The 24831-nt window shown below is 48.4% G+C and overlaps 1 protein-coding gene across 1 annotated transcript in view; it reads left to right on the top strand.

Annotated features, from left to right (window-relative positions):
- The window catches only part of RASSF5 (Ras association domain family member 5), a 65758-nt gene that overhangs the window by 36710 nt on the left and 4217 nt on the right, over positions 1-24831 (top strand). The window contains 2 exon segments of the mRNA XM_025205496.1: positions 21992-22105; positions 24739-24831. The exon segment at positions 24739-24831 is cut by the window's right edge and continues 27 nt beyond it. Coding sequence (XP_025061281.1) covers positions 21992-22105; positions 24739-24831 — 207 coding nt within the window.

Raw genomic sequence — 24831 nt, 5'->3', positions numbered from 1 at the left:
TAGATATAATACGCATTACATAAAGCACATTCATTGAACATATAGATGCACCCAAAATGACCGTTTCAATGGGCTTGGGGAAACATCGGTCGCTTGAATGAAGTGTTTTCATGGCTGAGGATGAAGCAGAATTGTGCATGGTGTGGCTGGCCGGGCTCTTGAGAGAGGAGGGCATCTGACACTTGTCAGCCTCTTGCCTGGGTTTCATTGCCTATCCCAGCTTGTGGAGGCATTGCTGCTACTTGTGAAAATGCAGATCCTAGAATTGGACTGTTTGGTGGGATCTTGGAGCTGCTTCAGCCATCGCGAGGTGGGACGTTCCCCGGGGACTCTCCAGACCAGCTTTTGTTGGAAAAGTGGCCTTTCATACACACGGGCCGTAGGCCACTTAGCTGGGAATTGCTGCGCTGTCCGGAGTTCAGCCCAGGCAAGATTAACTTGCAGCCCTGGAGAGCGGAGACTTCTTTATCCAGAGAGCCAGACGGCAGCTGTTCCCGCAATCTGCTCCCACCTGCCCCGAAGGGCCTTTCCTGCTGTGGGCAAGGGGGCATCCAGACACCATTGCCCGTTCAGATGGACCCTGGGCTCTCTGCTCCAAGCGCCAAAGGAGAGCGGTGTGATTGTGGCTGGGTTTGAGCTGCGTGCAGGTTGTGTTTCTGGCAGAGGTCAAAGTCGGGCAAGCGTTTGTCCATCTCTAATGTAAAATCTCTCATTCTGAACTAGTGCCGGCAAAGATTCAAACTTTCTGGATGTGACTGACTTCAGGAAATGAGTAACTCTGTATTTGTTCCCTTCCCCTGTGATTTTTCTAAGCATCAGACTCTACTGGTGGGATGGGGAGAAGGCTAGTCCAGGAGTGAAGGGGCTAGCCTGGGAATTGGGAGACCTAAGTTTAGTTCCCTGCTCTGTTAGGGACAACCTGTGGGACCTCAGGCAGGTTTTCAGCCTTGCTGTCTCTCTGCGTTTCTGAATTGTAAGAGTTGAACTGACTTGGGAGGAACCTCTCACTTCCACTCACGTTGACTCAGGCTGTCGCTTACTGATTTCATACTGGAAGTCCCGGTGTGTCAGCCAAGATGGCAGCAATCACAATAACACACTTCAACCCTCCAGAGCTGCTGCAGAGAGAAATGCATTAAATATGGTGATGCAAAACTCTTGGTTCAGAGATGAGACTAAGAAACTAAGAACTTGCAAAACTAAAAAGACTAAGAAACTGAGAACTTGCAAAAAAAATTATCTTTTTCTGCAAATTTTCAAGCGCGTACACCCTCAGGCTCAGGGAAAATTAAAGATGGTAAAAAGTCCCCATAGGTAGAAAATCAACTAGGTAAAATTAAAAAAAAAAAAAAAAAGCAAAACAAAACTAGAAAATAAAATAGGTAGAAATTTTTTTAGCTATGGGGGATTTCTTACCATCTTTAATTTTTCCCAAGCCCAAGGAAAGGTGTGTGTGCCTGAAAACTTGCAGAAAAAGATTTATTTTTTTTTGCAGCTTCTTAGTTGATCTAATAAAAGGTATCATCTCTGAACCAAGAGTTGTAGAGTTTTGCATTTCTTTTTGTCTCAGACCAACATGACTACCAAGTACATCCCTTAAATATGGTGAGGAGCCCAGATGCTTGGGTCAAGGCAGCCACACAGGTATCCAAGAGAGACCAGAAATCAGCTGACTGTGGGCAAGGACAAGTTTTTACAAAATATTTTTTTTTCATTGCCGAAATAGAGAGACTGGGAGTCTTGGCGACATTGGGTGTTGCTGTTTAAATATTAGATGTGGATTTCAGTGGTTCTAAAAAAAAGGCAAATAATATCTTTCTCAATCAGAGCAGGGAAAATGGGAAAAAAAAATATGTTAAATCCTTCTTTCAGCCCTTTGCCATGGTGATATGCAGAGCTGTGTTGCTATGCTACCGGGGAATACTGCATTGCTGAGCGGATGGATAACTGTTTGTTTTTGGGTTCACAGCAAAGAACATCGTCATTGCCGCATCACTCTTGACCCTTTAGAAGATGGGGAGCCCTCTTAAGGCAACATAAATTGACCCAATCTAAATCCAAATTGGGGCTGGGCAATAGCAGTTGCTACACATGCAAGCACATTATGCAGAGATGCTGCAAGTGCATTGGGGCAGGGACTGCCTTACGTTTTGCTTTTGTCTGGTTTGAATGCAGCAAGCGCAGTTCACTATTGGTGCTGGACAGGTCACAACGGGCAGTGTCACTCTTAGGACTAGGTTCGATTTGCAATTTGGGGATGCCTGTTTGGGAGGCGGAGGTGTCCTGTTGCTGCATTGCAATGGCTCGGGTGCTGTAGACAGGCTGGATCTCGGGGATCCCGGCTCGTGCCCCCTGGAGCCCCTGTACGTGAGCACGCGAGAAGCCGCGCGCGGAAGATTCGGGCCGGGAAGGACCAGCGTGCCATTGTAGGCAGGACGAATCGGGCATGGTTGCCATAGTTACAAAACTTGTTTTCACTCCTTCAGAGCTCTGCGCCAACGTAGTTCAGGGCCAAGGAGAATCGAGCAAATTGTCAGGAAGGCAAATAAGGAGAGGGTATCCAGTGTGGCTGGGGGCAGGACCCTCCAGAGTGCACTGACCCAGAGCCGCCGTCCCCTGCGCTTCCATGGGCTAGGTGCCCAGCTCATCCCAAAACGCGTTGGTACAGACGTTGCTGGATGTCTTGCCGGGCACTGTCATGCCAGCGTATTTATGAGAGCAGAGAAGATGCAAATTACAGCCTAGGACTGACGTGCTGATTCTGTCCCCTGCCAGGTACAAACCATGCTGGTAGCTGGGAGGCAGGCCTTGGAGAGGGAAAACCCGGTGAAACCAGCTGGTTTCCTGCCTGCCCTGTGCGGGATCGTTCCTTTTATTCCAGTTGCACCTGCAGACTGAATGAAATCAGGGCCCTGTTATTTTAGTCCCGGTCCGTGAGTGCTGCCGAGTTACAGTCTTTATAGAGCTCACAACCAAAAACACCAAGGCAGACAGAATAAGATGTGATTATGGCCATTTTACAGATGGGGGGTGGGGGGAACTGAGGCACAGAAAGACCCAGTGATTAGCCAAGTCTGGAATTGAACTCGGGTCTGATACTCCAGTGGCTTCAAAAGAAGTCCAAGAACAAGACCCAAATCCAGGCAGGACGGGAAGGCAGTTGGGGGCAGGCGTGGGCACTGCTGTTATTTTGGGGAAATGGATCCACGCTGAGGACGAGTTTCTGGCTGCCATCCCTGTAGGATTCCCGGGGAAGCAGAGGAGGAGAAAGAAGAAGAAAAGGAAGACACTAAGCCTCCTAGGCCAACTTCAGTTGCCATCAGCTGAAGGTTTATTTTCCTTTCTGTGCTGATTCACATGTCCCAGCCGACACGCCACTCAGTTCTTGAATTTATTTCCAGTTGTGTGCAGCGGAGCTCCTGGCTCCAAGCTGAGGTCTGGCCTGTCTGTAACTACAGCAAGTTTTGGTTTTTTTGTTTGTTTTTTTTACTTAAATTTCTCTTTGAATACTTGAAAGTGGCAAAATCACTTTTTTTTGGCCTAAAGGGTAGTTACTTGACCTAGAAGTTTATGGTGGGTTCTCGGTATTTCCATTGCCGTCCTGCTTTTATGGGGTTTCTAGGTCAATTCCGACTCTGTTCCCCACCTCACTTTTAAAACCAACGTGCTTGTTTGGGGGTGGGGGTGAGGGAGCTCGCGTCGCTGGGTACGGGTTGCAGAGCCGTTTGCTCGTTCAGCTGAGAGGTTTCAATCCAAGCCAACTCAGGTGGTTGCAACTCCTTGGCCAGGGACGTGCGAAAGAAACTTAGGCCATTGCTGTCCACTTTGGACGTGTCCCATGAACCCATGCAAGACTTCAATTCCAGAGCAGACTAGTGAGGAGCTGTTAATACGGGAACTCGAGACATCACTTTTAAAATACTTTCAGATTATACCGCAGTCTTGTCTTAGCACTGGTTCCTGCAGCGCTGGGAACACTTTCTGGGATGCAGTTGCCTATGTTTATAGACTTATTTAGTTTGCAGAAGAGAAGATTGAGGGGGATTGAATAGCAGCCTTCACATCCCTGAAAGGCGGTTGCAAAGAGGATGGAGCTGGGCTGTTCTCAGCGGTGGCAGATGGAAGAACAAGCAGCAATGGGCTCCAGCTGCAGCAAGGGAAGTTGAGGTTGGATGTTAGGAAAAACTTTCTGACGAGGAGGGTAAAGGTTTTCCAGACACAAGTTGTGTTATCTCCATCCTTGAAGGCTTTTAAGACCTGGCTAGACAAAGCCTGGGCTGGGATGATGTAGTTGGGGCTGGTCCTGCTTTGAGCGGGGGTTGGATTAGATGTGACCTCCTGGGGTCCCTTCCAACCCTCATTGTCTGCGAGTCTGAGTTGAGGCTGGGGGCTAGAGGAGAGCACCTTGCCTGCGTGTCATGTCTTGTCTGGTGCAGGGGCTGAAGGCCCTGCCTCCTTGCTCTGTTTGTTTTCCCCTATCCTTTGCGTTTCTGCCTCTTCCCCCCCCTCCGAGGTCCTGGAGGCACGATCCCACGAAATGGGATCAGTGACCTTAAGGTGACTAGGAACACTCCCCGGATGATGATGCTGAACAAAATGTTGGTAAAGATCTGGTTGCTCTTTGTAAATACGTGGCTGTCTTTTTATTGTGCCAGTTAATCTATTGAAGTCCAATGGCCAAGCGTGAACGTCGCCTCCATTGGCTAGGTGAGCTTACAGCAAAAGAAACGACTTCCTCGGGGCCACGGAGCGAGTCGGCGAGTGAGGCCAGGTGTGGCAGTCACAACCTGCCCTTGCACGCCCGAGCTTTTTCCGTCTGGATTCTCTCGTCTGCTGGTTACGTGGGGTTTTCGATCTCTCCAGCTAGAAATGTCAGCGGACTTGGAGAGAAGATTGAGCTCTTGGGCTAATGACGCCGTTGCGGCTGGGACCACGTGTTTCCAGTTGGTCAAAAGAGCCTTGTTTGCACAGAGGATGTTTTGCCAGACTCCCCTTCTGTTCCTCTTTTGTAAGAACAGTCAGTCTCTAATACGTCCTATTGTAGCAGATGGAAGCAGAGCAAACAGATAAGTGTTCCCGGCGGTCGGGAGCCAGCAGACCATCTGAGTGGCAGTCGATTAGCTGACACGTCTCTGTTGGGAGCTTGCCCCAAGATGCACTTCTATACACAAAGGGCTTTCACCTTATTTTGCCCTTTGGACCTGATCCTGGGAGGTGCTGAGCATCTCTTGGGATTGAGCCACAAATAGGGGGAGCTAAATTTTCCCTGGGATTAAATTGCTCATTGTTGGGAAAACTATCCAGCTGGAAAGGGTTTTGTCAGCAACATGGGCGAAGAGATATAGGTTGGAGAAGAATTTCAGCATCCTGTACATGTGGCATGTAGGAAGCTGGGCTTCAGCTATGCCTAGCTGCTGGAAGGAAGCAACCCTCTGCATTGGGCAGGCTGGTTACTCCAAAAAAGAGAGGCCAGGAGCCAGATAAATGAGAGATTGCAGCCTTTGTCAACAGATCTCCACAGCTTTGCCCCATCCACAGCCCCTGTGGGAGGGCGAGGGTTTGTTGCCGTTCAATTCCCTTGGTTTTCCTAGGGACTTTACATGCATCTTCTTCACTTGTCCTGAGAAAGCATCGACTTTGTCGGTATGAATGTGGATTGCTGAGCTTGCCTTGTTTGCAAGCAAAGTAATGCTCTGTGCAAGTGAATGAAGATTTGTTTGTCTTGCTATGCAGGCCCCAAATCTTCAATTCATCTTTAATCTTTGCTACCAGAATTGGTAAAAACTCTTGTGTATTACCTGGTTGCAGTCGCTGCTTGCAAAGGATCCAGGAATATATGCAGGGACTTGTTTTGCTGCTGTTGTTTGTGTTCACCTTGTACCCTATCAAGGGCCTGATCCAGGGATAGTTACCATCAATAGAAAGAAACAGGCTAACTTCAGCGGGCTTTCGGTCAAGTCCTAGGGATTCCCAGGGAGAGACCCGCATCTCTGTATCCCTTGCAGTGGGGTGGGGAGGCCAGGAGCACGCACACGTTGAGATGGAGCCCTTCATCGCACCGTACTCAGTCACTCACGGCGCGGAGTCGGCTCCTGCACCAAGCTGCGAGACACCCCACTAATAATTCATAGGCTGTGAGCCTCTCGGGTTGATCCTTTGGCAGGCGCTCATCGCTGTTCCTAGCAACTTGTGTATGCTTCTTGCCTGTTGTTAGAGCCAGCTGCTGCTGGGCAGAGCAACCAGGTCTACTTTACTCAGTGCGGTGGCCAAATTGGATGCCAAAAAAACTTTGGTTAGGAATTGTGAATGTTATCTCACAGGGGAGAAAGGAGAGGACGTGAGCACCCTTCCTCGTGTGGCTCTTTATGAAATAATCCTTGGATGCATACTCTGAGAAGGAAGTCCTCCTTTGCCAAATATTCATTGATATTAGTCATTTGTTGCAGTGGGTGCGGTTTGGGGAGCGGGGGAACAATAATGTCTATTCTGATATAGAGGCTTTAAAGCCAACTCCATGAAACACCACAGAATGCAGGTTTCCCACCCGCCGATTCATCCAATATTTAACTGCTTCTTTGACAAAAAAAGAAAAAAAAATTAAGCAAAAGGCAACTTTTAAGCCGGAAGAGAACTTGCTGGTGGAATTGTAAAACCTCATAGATAGGAGATGCTCCGAAATCTTTTAACAGTGATTATTGCTGTGGAAGCGGTAACACGCGGATGTAAAATGACCGAAAGGTGTGCAGAGCACCAAGATTTTGCTGCGGGTTGTAATTTTTCCAGTAGAACAGTTCGAAAAAAATTAAGCCAAAAATAAGTGAAATAAGGCGTGCTTCGTAAAGTGTGTTTTGTTTTAAAAGTTGTCGTCGCTAGAAAAGGTCTGGTCAGAAAATGTTTCGCCAAAGATCGTTCCAAATATCGACACGGTTGCTATGCAAATCTCTTTTAACAAAACCTGGGTACGTGGAAACTTTTGAGAAAACCGTTGAGGGCAGAATAGGGTTGGATTCGAGCTCTGAAGGGCTCAGAGAACTTGGTTTCAAAATCTGAGGTTTCTTCCATTACTAATCTGGTCGTCTTTGGCTTCCCACAAATACTAGGGTCAGCTGGGGCTGTTCTGATCTAGTCTTCCTAGCATGGGATTTTATATAGTTACTCATGCACGTGGTTGAGCGGGAGTAGATCTTCTAGACAGGCACCCCCTCGTTTTTGGGTATGGACACACATATTACAGGGTAAATGGGAGCAGGGCTTTACTGTACATCAGCCACTCCGCGGTAACTGCCCATGTGCATGCTCTTACCCTGTGATAAGCAGAAGCTAAACCATGGGGTGCCATCCCTTTTCCACTGAGGGCTAAACTGCTTTCCCTTAACACGGGATAAGAGCACGCACACGGGCAGTTACTACAGGAGCAATACTGTAGTTACTGGAGAAGACCTGCTGGGTCCTGTCTAGACGGCCCATGCCACTAGAAGCGGAAACTCATTGCACATCGTGTTTTTTGTCCCATCTAATTGGAAACGTTTTGCCTGTGAACAAAGATGCAGATGTGAAAGGCCGTTTCAAAGTAAATCTCCGCAGTAATAGATGAGTCCAGTTTTGCTTACTCATAACTACTCTGAAATGTAGTCATGATCATTTTTCTTTCTCTTTCAAGGTGTGTGCTTCTCTTTATAGCGATGCTGCTCTGTTGAGTTCAAGCGAAGCCCAGTATCCTACTGAAAACTTTGTCCGGGGTTTCAAATAGATCTAGTTCCTTTATATATTTATTGAAACACCATGCGAGTTGGATCCATCCCTCCCCCCACTTTAAGCTGCGAGGGGTGGGTAAGTGTTGGCGGTTATATAATTACACAGTTATTATGTGGGAACAAAAGGTTTCCCGACCCTTTGTTGAATGTTTTATGACTTGCAGAATCACTTGGTGTTAGATTTGTTTTCATTTCCCCCCGCCGCCCCCCAACCCTTTGAGCTGCCAAAGGCATACAAAAATGGAGAAAATTAATAAACCATTTTAAAAGCAACAGATTTATTTTTAGGAATTTCTGACTTGGGTATTAAGTCATAGTTTTAAGAGGGGGCCTTAGTAATTTGCTCATCTCAATCTTCATTTTATAGCACCAGGCATAGATCATTAGCAGTTACGATGCCATTTCATTTCCAGTACATCTGGAATGACTGGCTATAGAAAACTCGGATAAACTGCATATTAGTGCCACCACTGTAATTTTAAATCCAACTCTTCTTTTCCTGAGAATTGGTGCTCGGTGAGCTGAGTTGTAATCACCCTGCAGCGAATAGTTGTGCTACGTGCACTGAGACCCAGCTAAAAGACTGAACCCCGTTCTCTCCGGAGGAGGCACCGGTTTGACACAACTTGGTTGATTTAAGCAGTGATACACCCCGGTAGTCCAGCACAGAAACTGGCCCGTGCTTGTCTCTAGGATCGCTTTTGTCCAAGACGGCGGTTGCAGCGTTGAGCCCGAAACTCCAATCCAGTTCAGTGTTTTGGGGCTGTTTAACCGGCCGCGCAGCAAAGAGGGTCTGCGGGTGGATTCGACGTGGCACCAGCGTTTCTGAGATGCCTGGTGAGAAGACGGTCCGACAAGACCAAAGCATGTGAAGGTTGAAATGGGCAAAGTGACTGGGTGGTGACTGGGTTGTCATGGGTGTCGTGTTGTCAACGGGTAACAGTTTGGTCACTGGAAGTCACCCCAGGGTAGCACGTGGTTGTCGTTTCCAGCAGGCACTCTTTATTCACACCAAGCTTGTCAAGATGAAAACTGCAGTGCCCCGTACCTACAAGTTTCCTGCCGTTGACTGATCTGTGCCTTAAGAAGTGACTCTGAGACTGGCTCCTCTTCACTCCGCTTCTCTCTCGTGTCGTGACGCGCCTTTGAGTCGTAGCCACGAGGTGTTACTCGCGTTTGTCTGGCAGCAACGGGCTCTTTTCTGCCTTATGCATTGTTCTGCTGTCGCTGGCATCCTCTGAAGTCTCTGGGAGGACTTGCGTTGCAGGTGGTGCTGTAACAAGTGATGAGAGAACGTAGCTTGCATTTTCCATCTGTTTTTAAGATCCCAGGGTGTATTTCCAAGTCCGTTGATCGGCAAGAGCATCTCTTGTCTTGGACCGGGAGCAAATTCCCCCTAGCGCCCCTGAAAGGCAATAAACAGAATCCCCCTTTGCCGACTGACATTCAGGAGTGTGGCCCAGTACTCCTTATCACCTGTTTCTCCCACCTCCCTCCATTTAGTAGCCCGTATCACGAACTTCTGACTTGTTACAGAAATGCCGCATTGCAAAGAAAAGGCTTGCATGGCAAACCAGCACATCAGCCACCTGTGTCAAAAACATCAGCCATTTGGAGCGACGCACGCTGTATGTTTGTGAGCCGTAGTCCTTAGCACACCGCGTGTTGGTTCTGAGGAGGTTTTAATTCACTGAGCGCTACCTCCCCCCGTGCCACGCGAGGCTCGAGTCCAGGGAATGCTTCCTACCAGCCTCAAAAGAAGATCATGCCAACTGGACTCAGGCTGTTTGGAAGGTGGGGGAATTCAGGCTTGGTCTGAGCAGGCAGGCTTCACTTTGTTTGCAAACAGATTTAAGTAAAGCATTGCAAAATCCCATGTGGACGCAGTGCAGTTTCAAGCCTGGTTTGTATCCATTTAGCCTGTAAAAATCAAAGCAGTGCATTTAAACTGGAGAGCTAAGCAATATATAACCCAGGTTGGAAACTGAGCTGCGTTGTGCACCAGATTTTCTAACCCGATTTTTTTTTTTTTTTGTTAAACCAGTGGAAGGTCTGTGTGTAAAGCCAGCCAACTCTGACAGCAAGTCGATGGTGGAGTCGGAGTACAACCCAGAAGGCATGACTCTGTCTTCCCCTTTGGCCGCTGGACACATGCTTTCCGGTACGTCACCCAGTGGAAAGGGTGTGTACAGCTGTGATGCAAGTGAGAGCTTGCAAGAGCCAGGAGGGTATTGCCATAGGCATGCCACGTCCATGACTTTCCTGTGTAGATACCGGTATCGCAGCTTTCTCTCATTAGCGTTTCATCTTTCCCTTCGATATGCTACGTAGGTGGTACAGGAGTGCAAGTAGGGTGAACATCGCCCCCTCTTCTCTTTCCCACGAGCAGGTGGTGTTGGGAGAGGGGGTGGAGAAGGATCGTAGGTGGTGGTGTGCAGAAACATCTATTCTAGGATTGTCCCGTGGCAGTCTTACATTTACTTGTTAACCAGCGACTTTCTCTTCGCTATTCCCAGGTCAAGCTGCGTCTTAAGCAGGTTTAATAAAGCATCTCTTAACATCAGTGAAATGCAAAAGCATCTCATCGAAGCGCAGGAGCGTTCTCTGGAGGACAGAGTGGTGGTTTAAGGAACTGTTATGGGTTCTGCTTCTTGCCTTGTGTGTCCACTAGCTTGTTGTTTAACTCGGTTTTGGTGGTTGTCTTTTTTTTCTTTTCCAGCTGTAAGGGAGACTTGGGGGTGTTGACTGATGTTTTGTCAAGCACTTGGAGATCCTGGGATGAAAGGAGCTGTAGGAGTGTAGCCTGCCTGTCCAGGAAGGGGTTAGCAGCGTGCAGTCTGGAGCCACTGAAGCATAGGCCAGCAAGGTTATCTGGGTAAATCTGATCTCTTTTATTAGACCAAATTGGTCTAATAAAAGATATTGGGTTTACCCAAAGTACCTTGTCTGCCTATGTCCTTAGACCAACGTGGCTGCAACCCATATGCCTGAAGCACATGCTGCAGGGGTTTGGGTTGTAGCCGTGTTGGTCTAAGGACACAGGCAGACAAGGTTCCTTGGGTGAATGTGATATCTTTTATTAGACCAACCCAAATGGTTGGAGAATAGTTACTAAGCAAGCTTTCGGGTTCAAAAACCCTTCGTCAGGCTCAGGAAGCTTCATGCTTGCATTTAAACCCTGACTGTCCTGGATTGAAATATTGTAGTAAGACGTTGGTGGGCAGAGGCTGATCACAGAAGCTAACCTGCCCATAGAGTCCTCCTCCAGGCTGGAGGCTAAGCAAATCCTTATCACTTGACTGTCCCAAATCTGGGGCTGGGATTCACAACCCTCCCCTCCTCGAACGCATCCTAGCGCTGTCCCTTTTGGCGTGTGCATGGGCAGAGAAGCATGGAGAGGTTGTTTTGCTAACAGCTTGTCTCATCCTGTTGCTCTCAAACAGGAAATGTGGCAACGGTTTATGGTTAATAGCTTCTGTTCTCTTTTCTTCAGCAAGAACTGCATGTTTTGCAGCAGAAACTTTGCACAAGAGGAGGGCTGGGCGGATTGGTGAAGAACAATAGGAGGCTTTCGGACCAGAGATAGGACTTTATCGGACTCTGACCAGGTGACTGTTGTAGGTTCATGTGCAGAGCTATTATTTCTCCTCCTAGACATTGGGTCTCTGCATGCCGCCTCTTGGTCCCACCCTCTACCTTGCTTCAACTTTGTTTTTTACTGCAGAAATTGCACAGCGACTCCTCATGCGCAGCCTGCGGACTTCCCTGATGTGGCTTTGCTCATTGGTTTCAGGTCCAATTTGTCGCCATCCTCCTATCTCTTGTTGGACGGTACCAAGCTCTATGCCCAGTGGAGCAAGCGCAGTGCTGCTAGGAAAAGATTGGTTTGCAGCCTTCAGGCAGGTTGAACTTGGAAAAGTCAAGCCATGTTCCACTCTTGATTCTGTCTCGTTCCCCGGGGACGTTTACCCTCCTGGTAAAAAAAAAAAAAAACCTGTGCATGTTTGAGCCGTCTCATTACCCAGCAATTAAAACAGTCATCGAGGATAATGAGGAAGCTGCTGCTAGAGTCCATGAAGTATCCCGTTTCCTTGCTTACCTCTGCTTGATAAGCAGCGAGTCTCCCAGGGCTGCAGAGTTCAGATAGGAGGCCCTGTAGTCTCGGTTGGGTGGTTCTGTTCCTAAACTGTGCGCTCTTAGTCCGTCCGTCTCTGGACCTGGGCACACGCTGTATAAACACTGATATAATTGATCCTGGTTTTGTACACCAAAGTCGACTCCACCACGATCCAGGGTTAGATGGCCATTTTTCTAGGGTAGACGCCACAGGTTAAGGCGGCTATCAAGACTTGGCAAGTTTATGTTGTAAGCCCACTTCGCAACTGGGGTTAAATGTGGGGTTGGACTTGAACTGCTTAAAACTCAGGCTGCAACTTCGCTGCTCTTCCATCTTGGCCAGCCTGAGTTTTTAGCACATATACCCTGAATCGGTCCCTGCAAGGCCTCCATTGCACCGACGTGGAATGAGATGATTGACACTTCAAGAAGTGTTCCCTGGAGGTGACGCGCTAGGCTAAATTCATTGCTGGGGCAAGTCCCTGGGTGACTGGCGTTACCTCTGGGATGGTGTTTGGACCCTGTGCCCGGCACCTGTTTCAGAGCATCCTCCAGTTTTAGTTTCAGCAGCAGCGGGAGAGTGTTAAGGGAACAGGCCCTTGAACTTCCCGGGTCTTTTTATGGCACCCGGGATGGTATCTTCGTTATTAATAGCTGTGTAAATAAAAGAGGATGGGACACCTGCTCTGGGGACTCTGGCTTCTAGCAGGGGGGCAGCAGGTGTGCCGCAGCTCTCCCGCGTGTCAGGAAATGCCTGGGAGGGGCAGCCTTGTCCTGGAGATTGACCTGAAACCCAAGCCCTTGCCCCAGCTACACCCAAACTGTAGGATGCTACAATCCACGCTGTTGTGGCTTGAGACCCTGCAGGCGGTGAGCAACAGCTGTGGCTTGCCCCCATAGAGGTCCGGAGAAACATCTCACGGGGGAAAAGAAATGCTCCCCATTGGACTGAACGAATGCTCAAACCATCATAAATTAACTTTAAACCAGTTGTAAAAATCTGATTTCCTGACCCCCACTCCATTTTCTTTCAACAGGAAACATGCTTCCCTCTGTCCTTACCGGTCTGAGTCTCATCCTGACAATATCAGGAGGGGCGATTTCTCAGCGACGGTTAATTCCTTACTATATTTAGGATTTCCCAGAAACTTCATTTTAATGGTTTATTCTCCCTTGATTAGGTACGGTGATTACATTATCTTTTTAGAGCTACGAAATTATTGTAAAACTCAATCTAATTTTTTTTTTCCCCTTTCTGTCTGAGCAAAATGTCCCCAGCGGATTGGTTTCCACAGACTTATTCATGATGTGGGGAGGCAGGGTACAAACCATTTTGTCCTTGGTTTTTATATTTTGGCTCTACCAGGGTTTGCCTCTCCTTGCTTAGCTGATACCCTCTGCATAGCAGATGCTGCCTGTTCCTGAGCTGGATGTACATGACTCTCCTTTAAAATCTGCTTCCTGGTGTGCATCGTGCAGGGAAAGGAAATGTTAAAGCTTGCTTTCCATATGAGTTGAAAATTCATCTTCTGTGAACGCCGGCATCGGCAGGGCTCCCGCAGGTGAACGCTCGCAGGTGACTGGGGTTTGAACAGGGCCAACGAGATGGGAGTAAAATTTTCCGGTGACTATTCACCGGTTGTGTTGTTGCTGCTCGTGCTGTTTAAAACGTGTGGCCAGCCCCAGACGTCATCGGTGCAGGGTAGCTTTCCTTTTACAATCCAAGCTGCGATACTTAGAGTGGTTCTGACATTTCAAGCCTACTTAAAAAGCTGGTATCATGGAAACGGCAACGTCTGTGGTTTGCACCACTTCTGATGTCGAACACAGGAAGAAACGGCTCCGTATTCTCTAGGGCCTCTGTGGAGGTTGAGTTATGCAGCTTTTCAAGGGAAGGGCACTGGTCTAATTTAGGGTTTGGTCAACCCGCGTTGCCTGCAAGTTGACTTGAAACTTGGTACGAAGTTTGCTGAGAAGCGCCAGCCCTTCGTTACGTTCAGGGCTATAGGAGTGTGTCTTGTTGGCTGACAGTTTTGTTTCTGAAACAGGTTCATTTTACTGTCCATGCACCCCTCGTTGCTAGTTAGCAGTGGAAACAGTTAAACCATCTGTCACTGAACACTGCAGGTTTAACAAGAACAAATTAATTCTACACCAGATGCAAGATGACTTGTTAAATGACCCCCAAGAGAACATAGCGAGGCAGCTAAATCCCATGTTTGCTAAGTTGTCATGATGCCAGGTTTCTTTTTTTGATTGCAATCCTGTCTGAAAGGGGAAAAGAAGCTGCCTGGCTGTGTGATGACTTACTGGAAGGCGGTCGCAGGCTAACCAGTCTCGTGAAGGGCTCAAGTTTGAGGAACTTGAAGTCAGATTTACCTGCAAAATGCTTGATGTTTCAAGGTTAGATCTGCCCCGTGGTTTAAATGAGGGAAGTCGGGCAGAAAGCTCATCTAAAATACCAAATTAATGCTAGAGCTGGTAAGTAGTGGCTTTTGCCTGTGCATGCAACACCACCGTTGTGTGTGTGTGTATAATTGATCTTGAGGTTTACGTAGACTTCAGCATGTGCCCGAGTCAGTTCGCACTATCGTATTGTAAGGTGTGAACAAATAAATGCTTGTCTCACTCTTTGAATATGAAGGGTGAAGTCAACAAATGGATGGTCAAAATGAATTTTAAGAGGCTCAGAACAAACTTGTTTTAATGTCTCTTCACTGAACAAAGCAGGGGGAGTTTTGGATGCTAACTTTTTCTGACCTGCGTCCAGGCAAAAGTGAAGCAAAAGCTTAGCTCTGGGCTGAACTGTTTGTACCTCTCCCCCTACTTTGGGACAAGAGCTTTCTAATGGGAGGATAACAACTGAAAACTGGTGCTGGAGTCCGCACAGCAGCCAACTGTTGCAATCCATCATTGAGAGGGAGGAGAGATGTTTTATTAGTTTGATTTTTTTTTTTCCCCCCCCTTTTTAAACCACACAAATCTTTAGCTGGGTATTTTTGATCTCAGTAAAGAAACGTAAGTGCAGAACCGGCTAGGAGGTTTCGTTGTGCACTCAGGGCTTAAGACCAAGCCATCTGAGACTTTGATGGAGTCATTTAAGAAGAGAGCCATCAGTGAAATGGCTCACAGTTTCTGGTCTGCAGATCCATGCATCTTTCTGTCCTTTTCTTCTGCTTTAACACAAGAGAGTTCAAACAGGATGTAGACCAATAAGGGAGGAAGTGGTAAAAAGAGCAGCTTTGTAAAAATTAGGAAACTTGTTGCGGCCCTGAACTGGGACTTGCTGTTTACTAGTAAATCCAGCGGCTAGGTTCGGTCCTGTCCGTGATCCAGCACAGCAGCACAATTAATGAACATGTGCAATTCATGTAAAGTGAAGAAAATGATTGATGGCTCTATTAGGCTAGGCATGCACCCCTGTACATGCAAGGCCTTCCAGGTGTGGACTTGGCTTTGTGATTAAGCATGTAAGGGAGAGGACTGCAGGGTTTACAAACGAGGACTGGGTCGTGCTGGAAGAGACTGGAATTGCAGACGGCAGAGCCGTGCGGCGCGGGCCTGGAAAGCGGTTGGCACTGCAGATCTGGATCGTGGTGCGTGGGGGGAGCGGTGGCAGGATACAGCTGGAATTGAGGGCGGGAGCGCAGGTCAGCGTGGAGGCATGTTGGCAGGGCTGGGCAGGGATCAAGCCTGGACTAGCAAGTTCTGCAGGTGTGGGTGGGATGTGGCAAGGAAGTCAAAGCTGCATATCACCTTTCTGGAGAGGGAGTGCTGCATGCTGTCGGCAACATTCACAACTAACCTGCGTCTCTGAGCGTGAGCAGGTTGCTAAATTTGATGGTAAACAGATGAAAAGCAGGACACGGGCGTGGAATAAGCCGTCTTCTGCTACGAGGCTCTGGGGGAGTTGGTTTGGAGACGGGATGCAAATGCCCAAAGTGCCACTCTTCGACTTGATGCCCAATAGCAGCACTCCCACGCTGCCTCCAGAAAGCTCAGTAATTAGCACCTGTCTTTTGCCTGCTGGTAAACACAGCAGATACGCATCCCTCCAGCAGCGACCATGGTGCTGGAGACTGGGCTACTTCTGCGGCAAGTGGCATCCCCAATGTGGGATGGTTTAGGGAGTTTTTAAGGGCTGGCGCACAATAGAGAGGCAAATGACACCAACTGTCTGACTGCTTCAGTCGGTTTGTGTGTTGGGAGGAGAGCACGATCTGGCGGAAGTGTCTTAGGTCTTACCTCCTGGAGCCAAGGTGTGAATTGAAACCAGCATGGTTAGGCAACGGTGATCCGAACGTAGATGCCAAGACCTCGATCAGTTTAACACACAGTAAATACGTTTGGCTTTGAGAAGATGCGTGTTGCGGTGTAACTCTTGTGTAACATCACACCTTTAAATCCTAGCCTAGATGTAGCCAAAGAATCAGGACTGATGAATGCATCCCTGGCTAAGACGCTCACTCGTAATGCCATCGTGGGCAAGTTGTTGCCTTGCAATCTTATTAGAGGGGTGAGGACTGAATACCAAAGTTGATCCTGTTGCTCATCTACCCAGGACAGGATGTGAGGCTCGTTACTCAGAAAAACAGCTGCTGCTGATCCCTGAATGGAGAGAGGACAGCAGGGTTCTTGGTAAAACCTCCAAGTAGGCCACACAATTTCACAAGCATGAAAGAGAGAAGCAAGCAAAGCTTGAGAAAGTGGTGGAAAGATAAGTCGGTCAGTGCACAGTTTCATTGACATTGCTACTACATACGTTGGTTGAGACGTCCAAAGGATTTAGGAACGCGTGCTCTATTAATTTAAATGGACAATACTTATCTCAGCCACGAAGATTGCATTTGAAAAATGTCAGCCCTGTCCCTTTCTGCCTGGTGGCTCTGGTCCTACCCCACTGATGAACTGCCCACTTGGCATGAAGGGTTCTGCTTGGCATTAAGTATTGTGCATGTAAGTAGTTATCGCAACGGTCCTGTTTAAGTGAAAGGTTGATGGCACAGGGTACAGCAAGCAGAGTAGGCAGCCTTGGGAGTCTGTCTGTTCAGACCCCAATTAGGCTAAATCTGGTCTAAGCCATCTCACGCCACGAGAGCTGCGGCCACATCAGCCAGACCTCCAGGCATCAACAAGGATTGTGTAGGGGTAGCTCACACGGCAAAGCCCTGATATGGACAGGGGTTTGGGGGGCTTTTAGGAGACAGGTGATTGTTTCTCTCCAGTGCTTTTCCCCTCTGCAGCTTTGAAGGGTTTTCTGCATCCGCAGCCCCTTGTATCAGGTGTTTCTAACGTGGCGATAGTCCCTGCGCCTCTTGGAGCTTCTTTCAGTCTCTCCCTCCTTTCCAGTCCTCATTAAGCCGAGGTCCAGCTCCAAGAGCTTAACCTTTCCTCCTCCTCGCCCAACTCGGTACCCAGCCTGTCACTCTTCTCTCGGCAACCTTGGCTTCGGTATCTCCATGGTAACACGGATTAAAGTGATGGGGAGCAGAGAGACGGGCACACTTCTTGCTCCTGTATTAGAAGCACGGCAGAGCCTGGCTTAGGTCCGCTCCAGCCGCGTGTGCATAGCCGTTCGGGTGCCAGTCTAAGGTTTTCCTGTGCCCTGTTCCCTTTTGGCTTGGGTGAGGACTGCAGGCCAGGCCAGCCCAGCTGTTGTCCCAGGCGTGTGCAAAAGACTGCTGGCTATCCTGGCTGGGCATTTCTGCAACCCCTTTTACCAGGCCCCCAGCCACGTGGGGAAATCCCATTGAAACCCACTCAGTTCCTCTGAAGAGAGCCATGTTCTTCCTTTCTGAGCAGCTGGAGACCTGTGCTTGTCCACTGGTTTCTAATGAATCCATTTACCCTACATGGAGTTGAGTTGAACTGCATCTCTTCCCTTGTTGGAGCATTACCTAGCTCACAGGTGGGATAAGGCAGGATGTGGCGATGAACGAGTTAAATCCAGGAGCAGAAGGCAGTGAAAATGAGCAGTGAGCTGAAATGGTATTTTGCCCGCCTGCTGCGTAATCCTTCGCGAATGGGACCGCATGCAAAGAAACCCTGTTTGCCCTGCAGAGTTTTTGCTCGGAGGCTGTGGGTTTTGCACGTCCCTCAGTGCTTTTTGCTTTCCATTAATGCTGCCTTCGGAGCAAACCCACATTAAAACACAGGACTCCCTCTAGCAGGCACAGGCAGCATCTATCCGTGCTCCGGTCTCGGGAGAAGGTGTTTTGCGGCCCGGGCAGCAGTGCGCTGCGGTGTGAAATGTGACCCTCCCCGGCCACGTTCCACGATGCACGTGAACTTGTTCACGGCAGGGGCAGACTTGGGACTCCAACGGCCTCGTTATCAAAGGAGATTTTATCCTTGGGTCTTGATTAAACGGAAGACCCCTCGGCAAAGACTCTGGGCTGCAACCTAAGCTACACACTGTAATGAAGAGAAAATTGCCCTTGAGCACACGAATAAAATTAATTAGTTTTATTAACCCAGTGAATTGGTTAGCTAGGGCACAGGCTTTGCTATGCTGATCAGAACAGCGATGGAAGGAAAGCACGGCCTTGTGTTGAATACTCGAGAGATTTGGAGTGATTTCTTGGCTCTGCCCCAGACTCGTGTTGTGACCTTGGGCAAATCACTGGATCTGGCTGTGCCTCTGTTCCCCATCTTTATAATCGGGGGTGATATTCCTTTGGTGCTTCTACTGGTGTGCAAGGTGCTAGTTGCTACAATAATGAACAATGTGGGCCTGGAGTAGTTCCTGTCCATGCTGAGTCTTTCCTTTGACTTCAGTGAGATCTACATTGGGCCCATTTGAGGACCTGCATGGTTGGGTGCTGGTCTGCATCTCTGCCTCCAAGCAAAACCTCCTAAATGATGTCCGTTTGCAGTTGTGCAACACTGTGCGTGGACAAGGGAGATGGATTACTTCCTGACCTCCACACTGCATCAGTGAGGTGCCTTGCAGCATGAGATTGGCTTATCCATCCCATGGAGAGTTACAGAGGATATTAGGGGCACATTACATTACATTAGGGGTATATTAGGGGACATTACCCAGGTCCTTGGCTTTAAACAAATGCAGCTACAGCACATGACTGTCAGCTCTTCTGCTGCAAAGGTGCAGGTCCCTGAAGGGACGTCCAGACCTTTTTTGAACGATTGCTGAAAGCAAGAGGTTTCAAAGAGCAGGAGGCATTTTTTTTTTTTAAAGACTATAACTGCACACCTGTCCATTTGCATAGTTCACCACAATTTGACTTGCAGACCCTCGGCCTTCCCTGGAATTTGGGTACTTTCAAGGCAAGAATTAGGTAGGACGAACATAACTGTTCACTTGAAACCTCATTTTTGACACCTTTACCTACTGCCTTGGAGACCGGCAGCCAGCCCTGTACTAGCCCGGTAGTAGGTGATTTCGCTACAAGAAGGCCTAAAGGCACGTGCTGTGCTTTACTGCACTGTTTGGCTTTTCTCTCTGAATTTTACTGCGCTGTCCACTTTCTTCCAGTAGATTTTCCCCTGTCCACCTGTGGATTTTAATTCATTTCAGGGTTGCACAAAACCTTTCAATCCCATCTGCCTCCTCCAGAGTCCATTAACCTCCCGGCGGACGGCAGCTTGTTTTGAAAGCCAGCTTTTGTTCTCCCTCCCCGCTCGCTGTTCAGCGCTCCCCCCACCCCCCGAGCCAGCAGCCCTCGTGTTTGCCTAGTTCTCTGCACTTGGTTTCCAAGGCTATTTACAGACCCAAAGGGCCAGGTCCTCAGGACGGTGTGAATCAGCATGGCAGTGATGACTGCAACAGTGACGTACAAGAACGCCCATGTTTTTGGGTCAATATCCAACCGGGCCCGGCTCTGGTCCTTTCCCAGCCTGCCTCTGCAAGGTGCTGAGGCCCTGCGCTTCCCACCGGGCGTTGCTCCCTGCTGTGACAGGTGGATCCAAAGCGTTTGTTTCCCCTTTTGCTCCAGTGCTTCAAACCCCCAATTATGTTTCCCTTTAGCTCCCCGCAGCCCGTCTCCGTCTGTGATGGGACTTGATTACCGGTGTTTTCCGATTGTCTCTAATGACTAATGAATGCATTTACATAAAAGCCCTGCATCTGAACCCACCTACACACTGAAGCTGACTGCAAGTTTAGCTTCCTGGAAGGCAAGTCTCCAAAACCTATCAAAGGGGAAAAGAAGCCCCATCCCTCCGTTTCCCCGTGCAGCTGTGTGACTTCCACCGCAGGCTGTGAATGCACTGCTTAGATTACTTATGACGGGGTATGAGGCCTTGGCCCTGTTGGCTGCTTTCTGCTTAGACTTGCTCACTTTTTCAGCTATAAGGCAGTGGCTAGGTCTTAACTGGGGACACCAGAATGTGAGGAATAATTGAGCAGCATAATCACAAGCCTTGCATCTGTGAACCTGCTGTAGGCAGTGCCCCAGTACGTGCAGCTTCCCCCTTCCCTGCTTCCAGTGCATGTTAAAAATAGCACATGGCTCCTAGCCACAGCATGAGGCAGAACATGGGCAGGTGCAGGTGGGTGATGTGGTACCCATCTATCATGACAGGTTTGTTGGTGCAAGGAAAAGCAGGAGCATGGGTGCAGGCTTCTAGTCCCATCTCTGCCATTGATTCCCTGTACAGCCTAGGGCAAGTCCCTTTATCTCTCTGTGCCTTGGTTTCCGCACCCATAAATTTGGGGCAGTAGCACGTCTTCACTAAAAGCTCAATGACTGCTTGCAGAGTGCTCTGAGATAATTTCATGACAAAAGGAACCCGGTTCGTTCCCTGAACAGCACAGAGGGACAGCCAGTTGGCTACATCCCCCGTTACGCCCATGATGCCTCCGAGAGCGGAGATGCCCAGGCTCTTCAGGGATTCCCAAATAACCCCGTGTGCATTTTATTGATTGCGCACGGGGTTATTTAGGAATCACAACTCGTGGCAGAGCTGAAATCTTTTCTTAGACCAATTAGGTATTTGCAAATATATTTGCAAGCTTTTGTGCACACAGCTTGCAAATAAAGAATTTGTTTTGCAAGTATCTAGTTGGTCTAATAAAAGATACCACTTCTGTCACGGGTTCCGATTCCTTTTTGCTCGTAGACCAGTACGGCTATAACCTATATCCCTGAAACACGGGGTTATTTAGAGCACTTTGCTGCCCACCAGTTGCCCAAAGGCAGGTGACTCCCCTGCTCCCTTGTGCTGACTTGCTGGCTCGAAGGCTTATTTATTTGTGCTCTGTTCTTCCCTACCCGCAGGGAGGCTTTTACCCTGTGCCGCTATAAGCATGTCTCTTTGCTTGCAGTGCAAGGGCTTGGCGGGGTTTAAATAAAACCACGCCTGCATCTCAGCGGTGCCAGTGGAAATGGCTCAAGACGGCCATTCGTTTCTTCCTTGCCATCAGCAGCGGTATCCCAGGCGTGCTCCTGTCAGGGGGTGCAGAGCAAGAGCCCCCTGTATCTGGTCCATTCTCTAGTTTGAACATCGATCGGTGTATAGGAGCCATTGCCTGATAGTCACTAAACCACCCAGAGCACTTTGGGTCAATAAATCACTGAAGTGCTTGCTCACTGGAAGTCGAGTAGCCGTCTGCCTGTTATTGACTGCTCTGATCTTGGTCCGTCCTGCACCGTACGCCTGCGTGGCAGGCATCGCCTTTCCCAGAGGGACAGCTTGGACCTCTAAGGCTCAGATTTGGAATAATTCAAACGATAGAAATATTTGAGTGGAGGTAAACAGCCCTCGGACAGAGGTAAAGCGAGTTCCAGGCTGGTTTAAAAGCCCTCCGGGCAAAGCTCTAGGCACCTTTTTTATTCTTTAAGGAAACCTAAGAGTTTCCACAGCTCTTCTTAAGTGCAGCAGGGGACTTAGGAGGTTGTTTGCGTGTTTTTAGGCAAAATTTCCCCGGCACTGTGCAAAATAAGTACTGTGGGAAGTAACGGTGTGTTTGGAGCCTCTGTCATATAAGGAACGCTAACAATTGCGATCACTAGGATGGAAGGCAAGTAAGACGGTTGTGGGATGTTGTATAGCCATAAAGGACATAGTGTGCCATATGTATCCTGTTTCTAAGGTGCCCTTGGCTGGCAAAGCCCTGTATACAAAATAAGGCATTAAATAGGCTTTATTTCTCTTTTCAGCATGTAGCAAAACCAGCCGAAGAAGAAAAACACAAGCCTCCCACCATCCAGGAGCTAAAGCAGAAAATTGATGATTTCAATGCAAAGGTCACAAACTGCTTGTTGATGAAGCTGGTATGTATTTTATTTATTCATTGACATGACTTTAAGTATTGGCAGCAGGCTGTTAAGCCTGACCGAAGGAAGGAGGAGGTCTCATTCTAGCCGTCGGCAGGGGGGCATCGCTCTCCATGGACGTGTCCAAAACCTCTGATTGGTGCTGAACAGCAGCAGCACAGGGGTCCTGCTGTGGGGGAATGCCTAGACTGCTGAGCCGAATGGCGGGTAACTAGCTGTGGCAGTAATTGCTTTGGTCACCAGTACAGGGATTGCTTGCCTTGCATCTGAATCCTACTGTGGAAAATGAAGCCTGAGCATGGTATTCGTGTTAACTTGTGCTATCAAGTGGCTGTCTCCCGAGACACTCAAGAGAGTGGCTGGAATCTAAATGGTCTGATCAGCTCTGCAGCTGTGGGTATTTGAGTCGGGCTTGTACCTGCAGGCTGTATCCGAGGTGGCTTACGTGTGGGTGGGACCGTGCAAGGGGAGCCCGAGTTCCCTGGGGCAGAAGCAGTGTCCGTGCGAACGTGATGCCCCGCCGCTGTGACTGGAGTGTGGGGCACTACTCTGATACCAGCGGGAGCACTAGTGAACCCTGAAGTGACTTAGACTCCTGAATCCTGCTCGCCTATTGAGGGGTCAGTGGGATTTAGGCTCCAGAGTTGCAAAAGCTTTTGAATTTGCTACCCTCTCACCAAGATCCTGATTCAGGAAAGGGCCTGAGCACATCCCTGCATGACCGGCTGGCCATTCAGGGCACGCTGAGAACAAGCTTGGGTCCCCGTTGACAAGAATCAGTGGTATGAAATGACATGACTTCGAGTCCCCTTGGTCCTGATAGTGGTTCCCAGCCGATCGGGGCCAGGGCATGAGTGTGGGGTGGGAATCACTTGCTGCTTTTGGTGTTGCTTGGGCCTGACCAGAGTCCCACCAAATCAAATGAATGACTCTTGCTAACATAGGACCTTATCTGAAGTCCACCCATCTGGCCTGTGGGGGAAGCTAGAGGGCCTGAAACTCTTTCACTGGCCTTGTATCTAATTGGGGCCCTTTCGTATTAGCCCCACAGCCATCGAGATGATTGTTGTTGAGCTAATGTGTTATTTTTTGCTAGGAGGGAAAATCTGCCCAGTAATCTGTGTTCAGCAGATACCAGCAAATGATTTGCCACAAATAGATCGGGCTGTATTGTTCCAGCTCAGATGAGTCATAATGAAACAGCACCCTCCAGTTGGGCAGCTGTCTCGCAGCGTATTTGGAGATGCAGGGCCCTTCTGGAAACACGTGTCACTGTCAAACTTTTCAACAATGTTGTGGAACCCATCATTAATTTGTCTACAGTTCTAGCCCGTGATTGCAGCCTTGTTTGCCGCTTGGGGAAAAATAATCACAAATTTGAAGCCCTGGTGATGAGCGTTGGGAGTCTGAGGAAATGAGTGTTTCACAAATTGGACCTAATAAAAAGGAGCTAATTCCATAAGCTCTTACGGATCAGAAGGAAGGAACTTTTGAAAACTAGAATTAATGTACATTTTGGAGAGCAGCATTCAGGTGTTAACTGGTTCAGGAGGGGTTTGTTTTTTTTTTGCAATCGTTATTATATGAAAACTAACTTGGAGCCTGTTTTTTTTTGTGGGCTTTTTTTTTTTTACACAAGGACATTGGTTAGAGCTGGGGTGGATAGAAACTCAAGGAAGGAAGAGCCCTGCACCAGTTTGGGATGTCTAATGAATTTTTTTTCCCCTGCTTCTTGACTTTTCTGACCCGTACATCAGCATAATGGTACCCTGGGTTTTGATGGAGTTTGTGCAGGTTGTTTTCTTTTTAGGCAAATGGCAAATCTTTTTTGCCCTTGATCTGTGGGGGGGGAAAAAATCACACCTCAGGTCATGGTAGCCATTAGCTCACACCAAGCAGGGCACCCACGTTCCAGCACCTTGAACATTTTGTTCCAGATTGTTTTATAGATCTGCAGAAGTGTGGCACATAGGTGCTGTCTGCTTAGCTGGGATTAGATTTCTCTTTATAACTTTGCAAGGAGCTAGGAAGGGGTTTTATCTCCAGCTTTGATCCAGATGGTGGAGGTTTCAAGAGAGCAGCTGATCCCTTGAAAATTTCTATTATCCAGGTTTGAAATCTGTAGAGTTTTCCACCGTTTTAGACTCCGGTTTTTAGCGTTACAGTTTGCATCTGCAGTTCAGAGTTCTGGTCCAAAGTTTGCATGCCAAAACACACTTTCTAAACCCATCTGTAGCTAAAGCGGAGAGAAGTGCAGTTGCAAATCACGCTGTTTTTAATACCGTTTCTCCAGATTTTTTTTTTCTTTTTTTGGCACGATCAGTTTAAATATGAAGACAGGTAAAAGGCTGGAAAGAATTTTAGGAAATTATTGAATAGCAGGGATCAGGAAGAATTTTGTAGTGATGGACCCTAAATTGCTAGTTACTTTAACATGACTAATAGGATACTTTCAAGCTGTTAATTGCACAAGCAGTAGGGAAAATTGTCCCTGCCGTAAGCCCGCAGGGTCTACTACTGTGTTAAGTGTTCCTGAAGGCCATTCAGCTGGAAAAAGATGCTGGCATTAGTTGCAAACCTGTCATGAGTACTCGCTGGAGCTTTGACTTTGATTATCTCCTTCACCCTAGAATGAAGATGGCACCTACACGGGCTTCATTAAAGTGCACTTGAAACTGCGCCGGCCTGTGACCGTGCCAGCAGGGATCAGGCCGCAGTCCATC

The sequence above is a fragment of the Alligator sinensis genome, unplaced genomic scaffold, assembly GCF_000455745.1.
Source record: "Alligator sinensis unplaced genomic scaffold, ASM45574v1 scaffold1322_1, whole genome shotgun sequence".
Taxonomy (NCBI): Eukaryota; Metazoa; Chordata; order Crocodylia; family Alligatoridae; genus Alligator; species Alligator sinensis.
The sequence above is the reverse complement of the archived record's forward strand: the minus strand, read 5'-3'. Positions and strand labels throughout refer to the sequence as shown.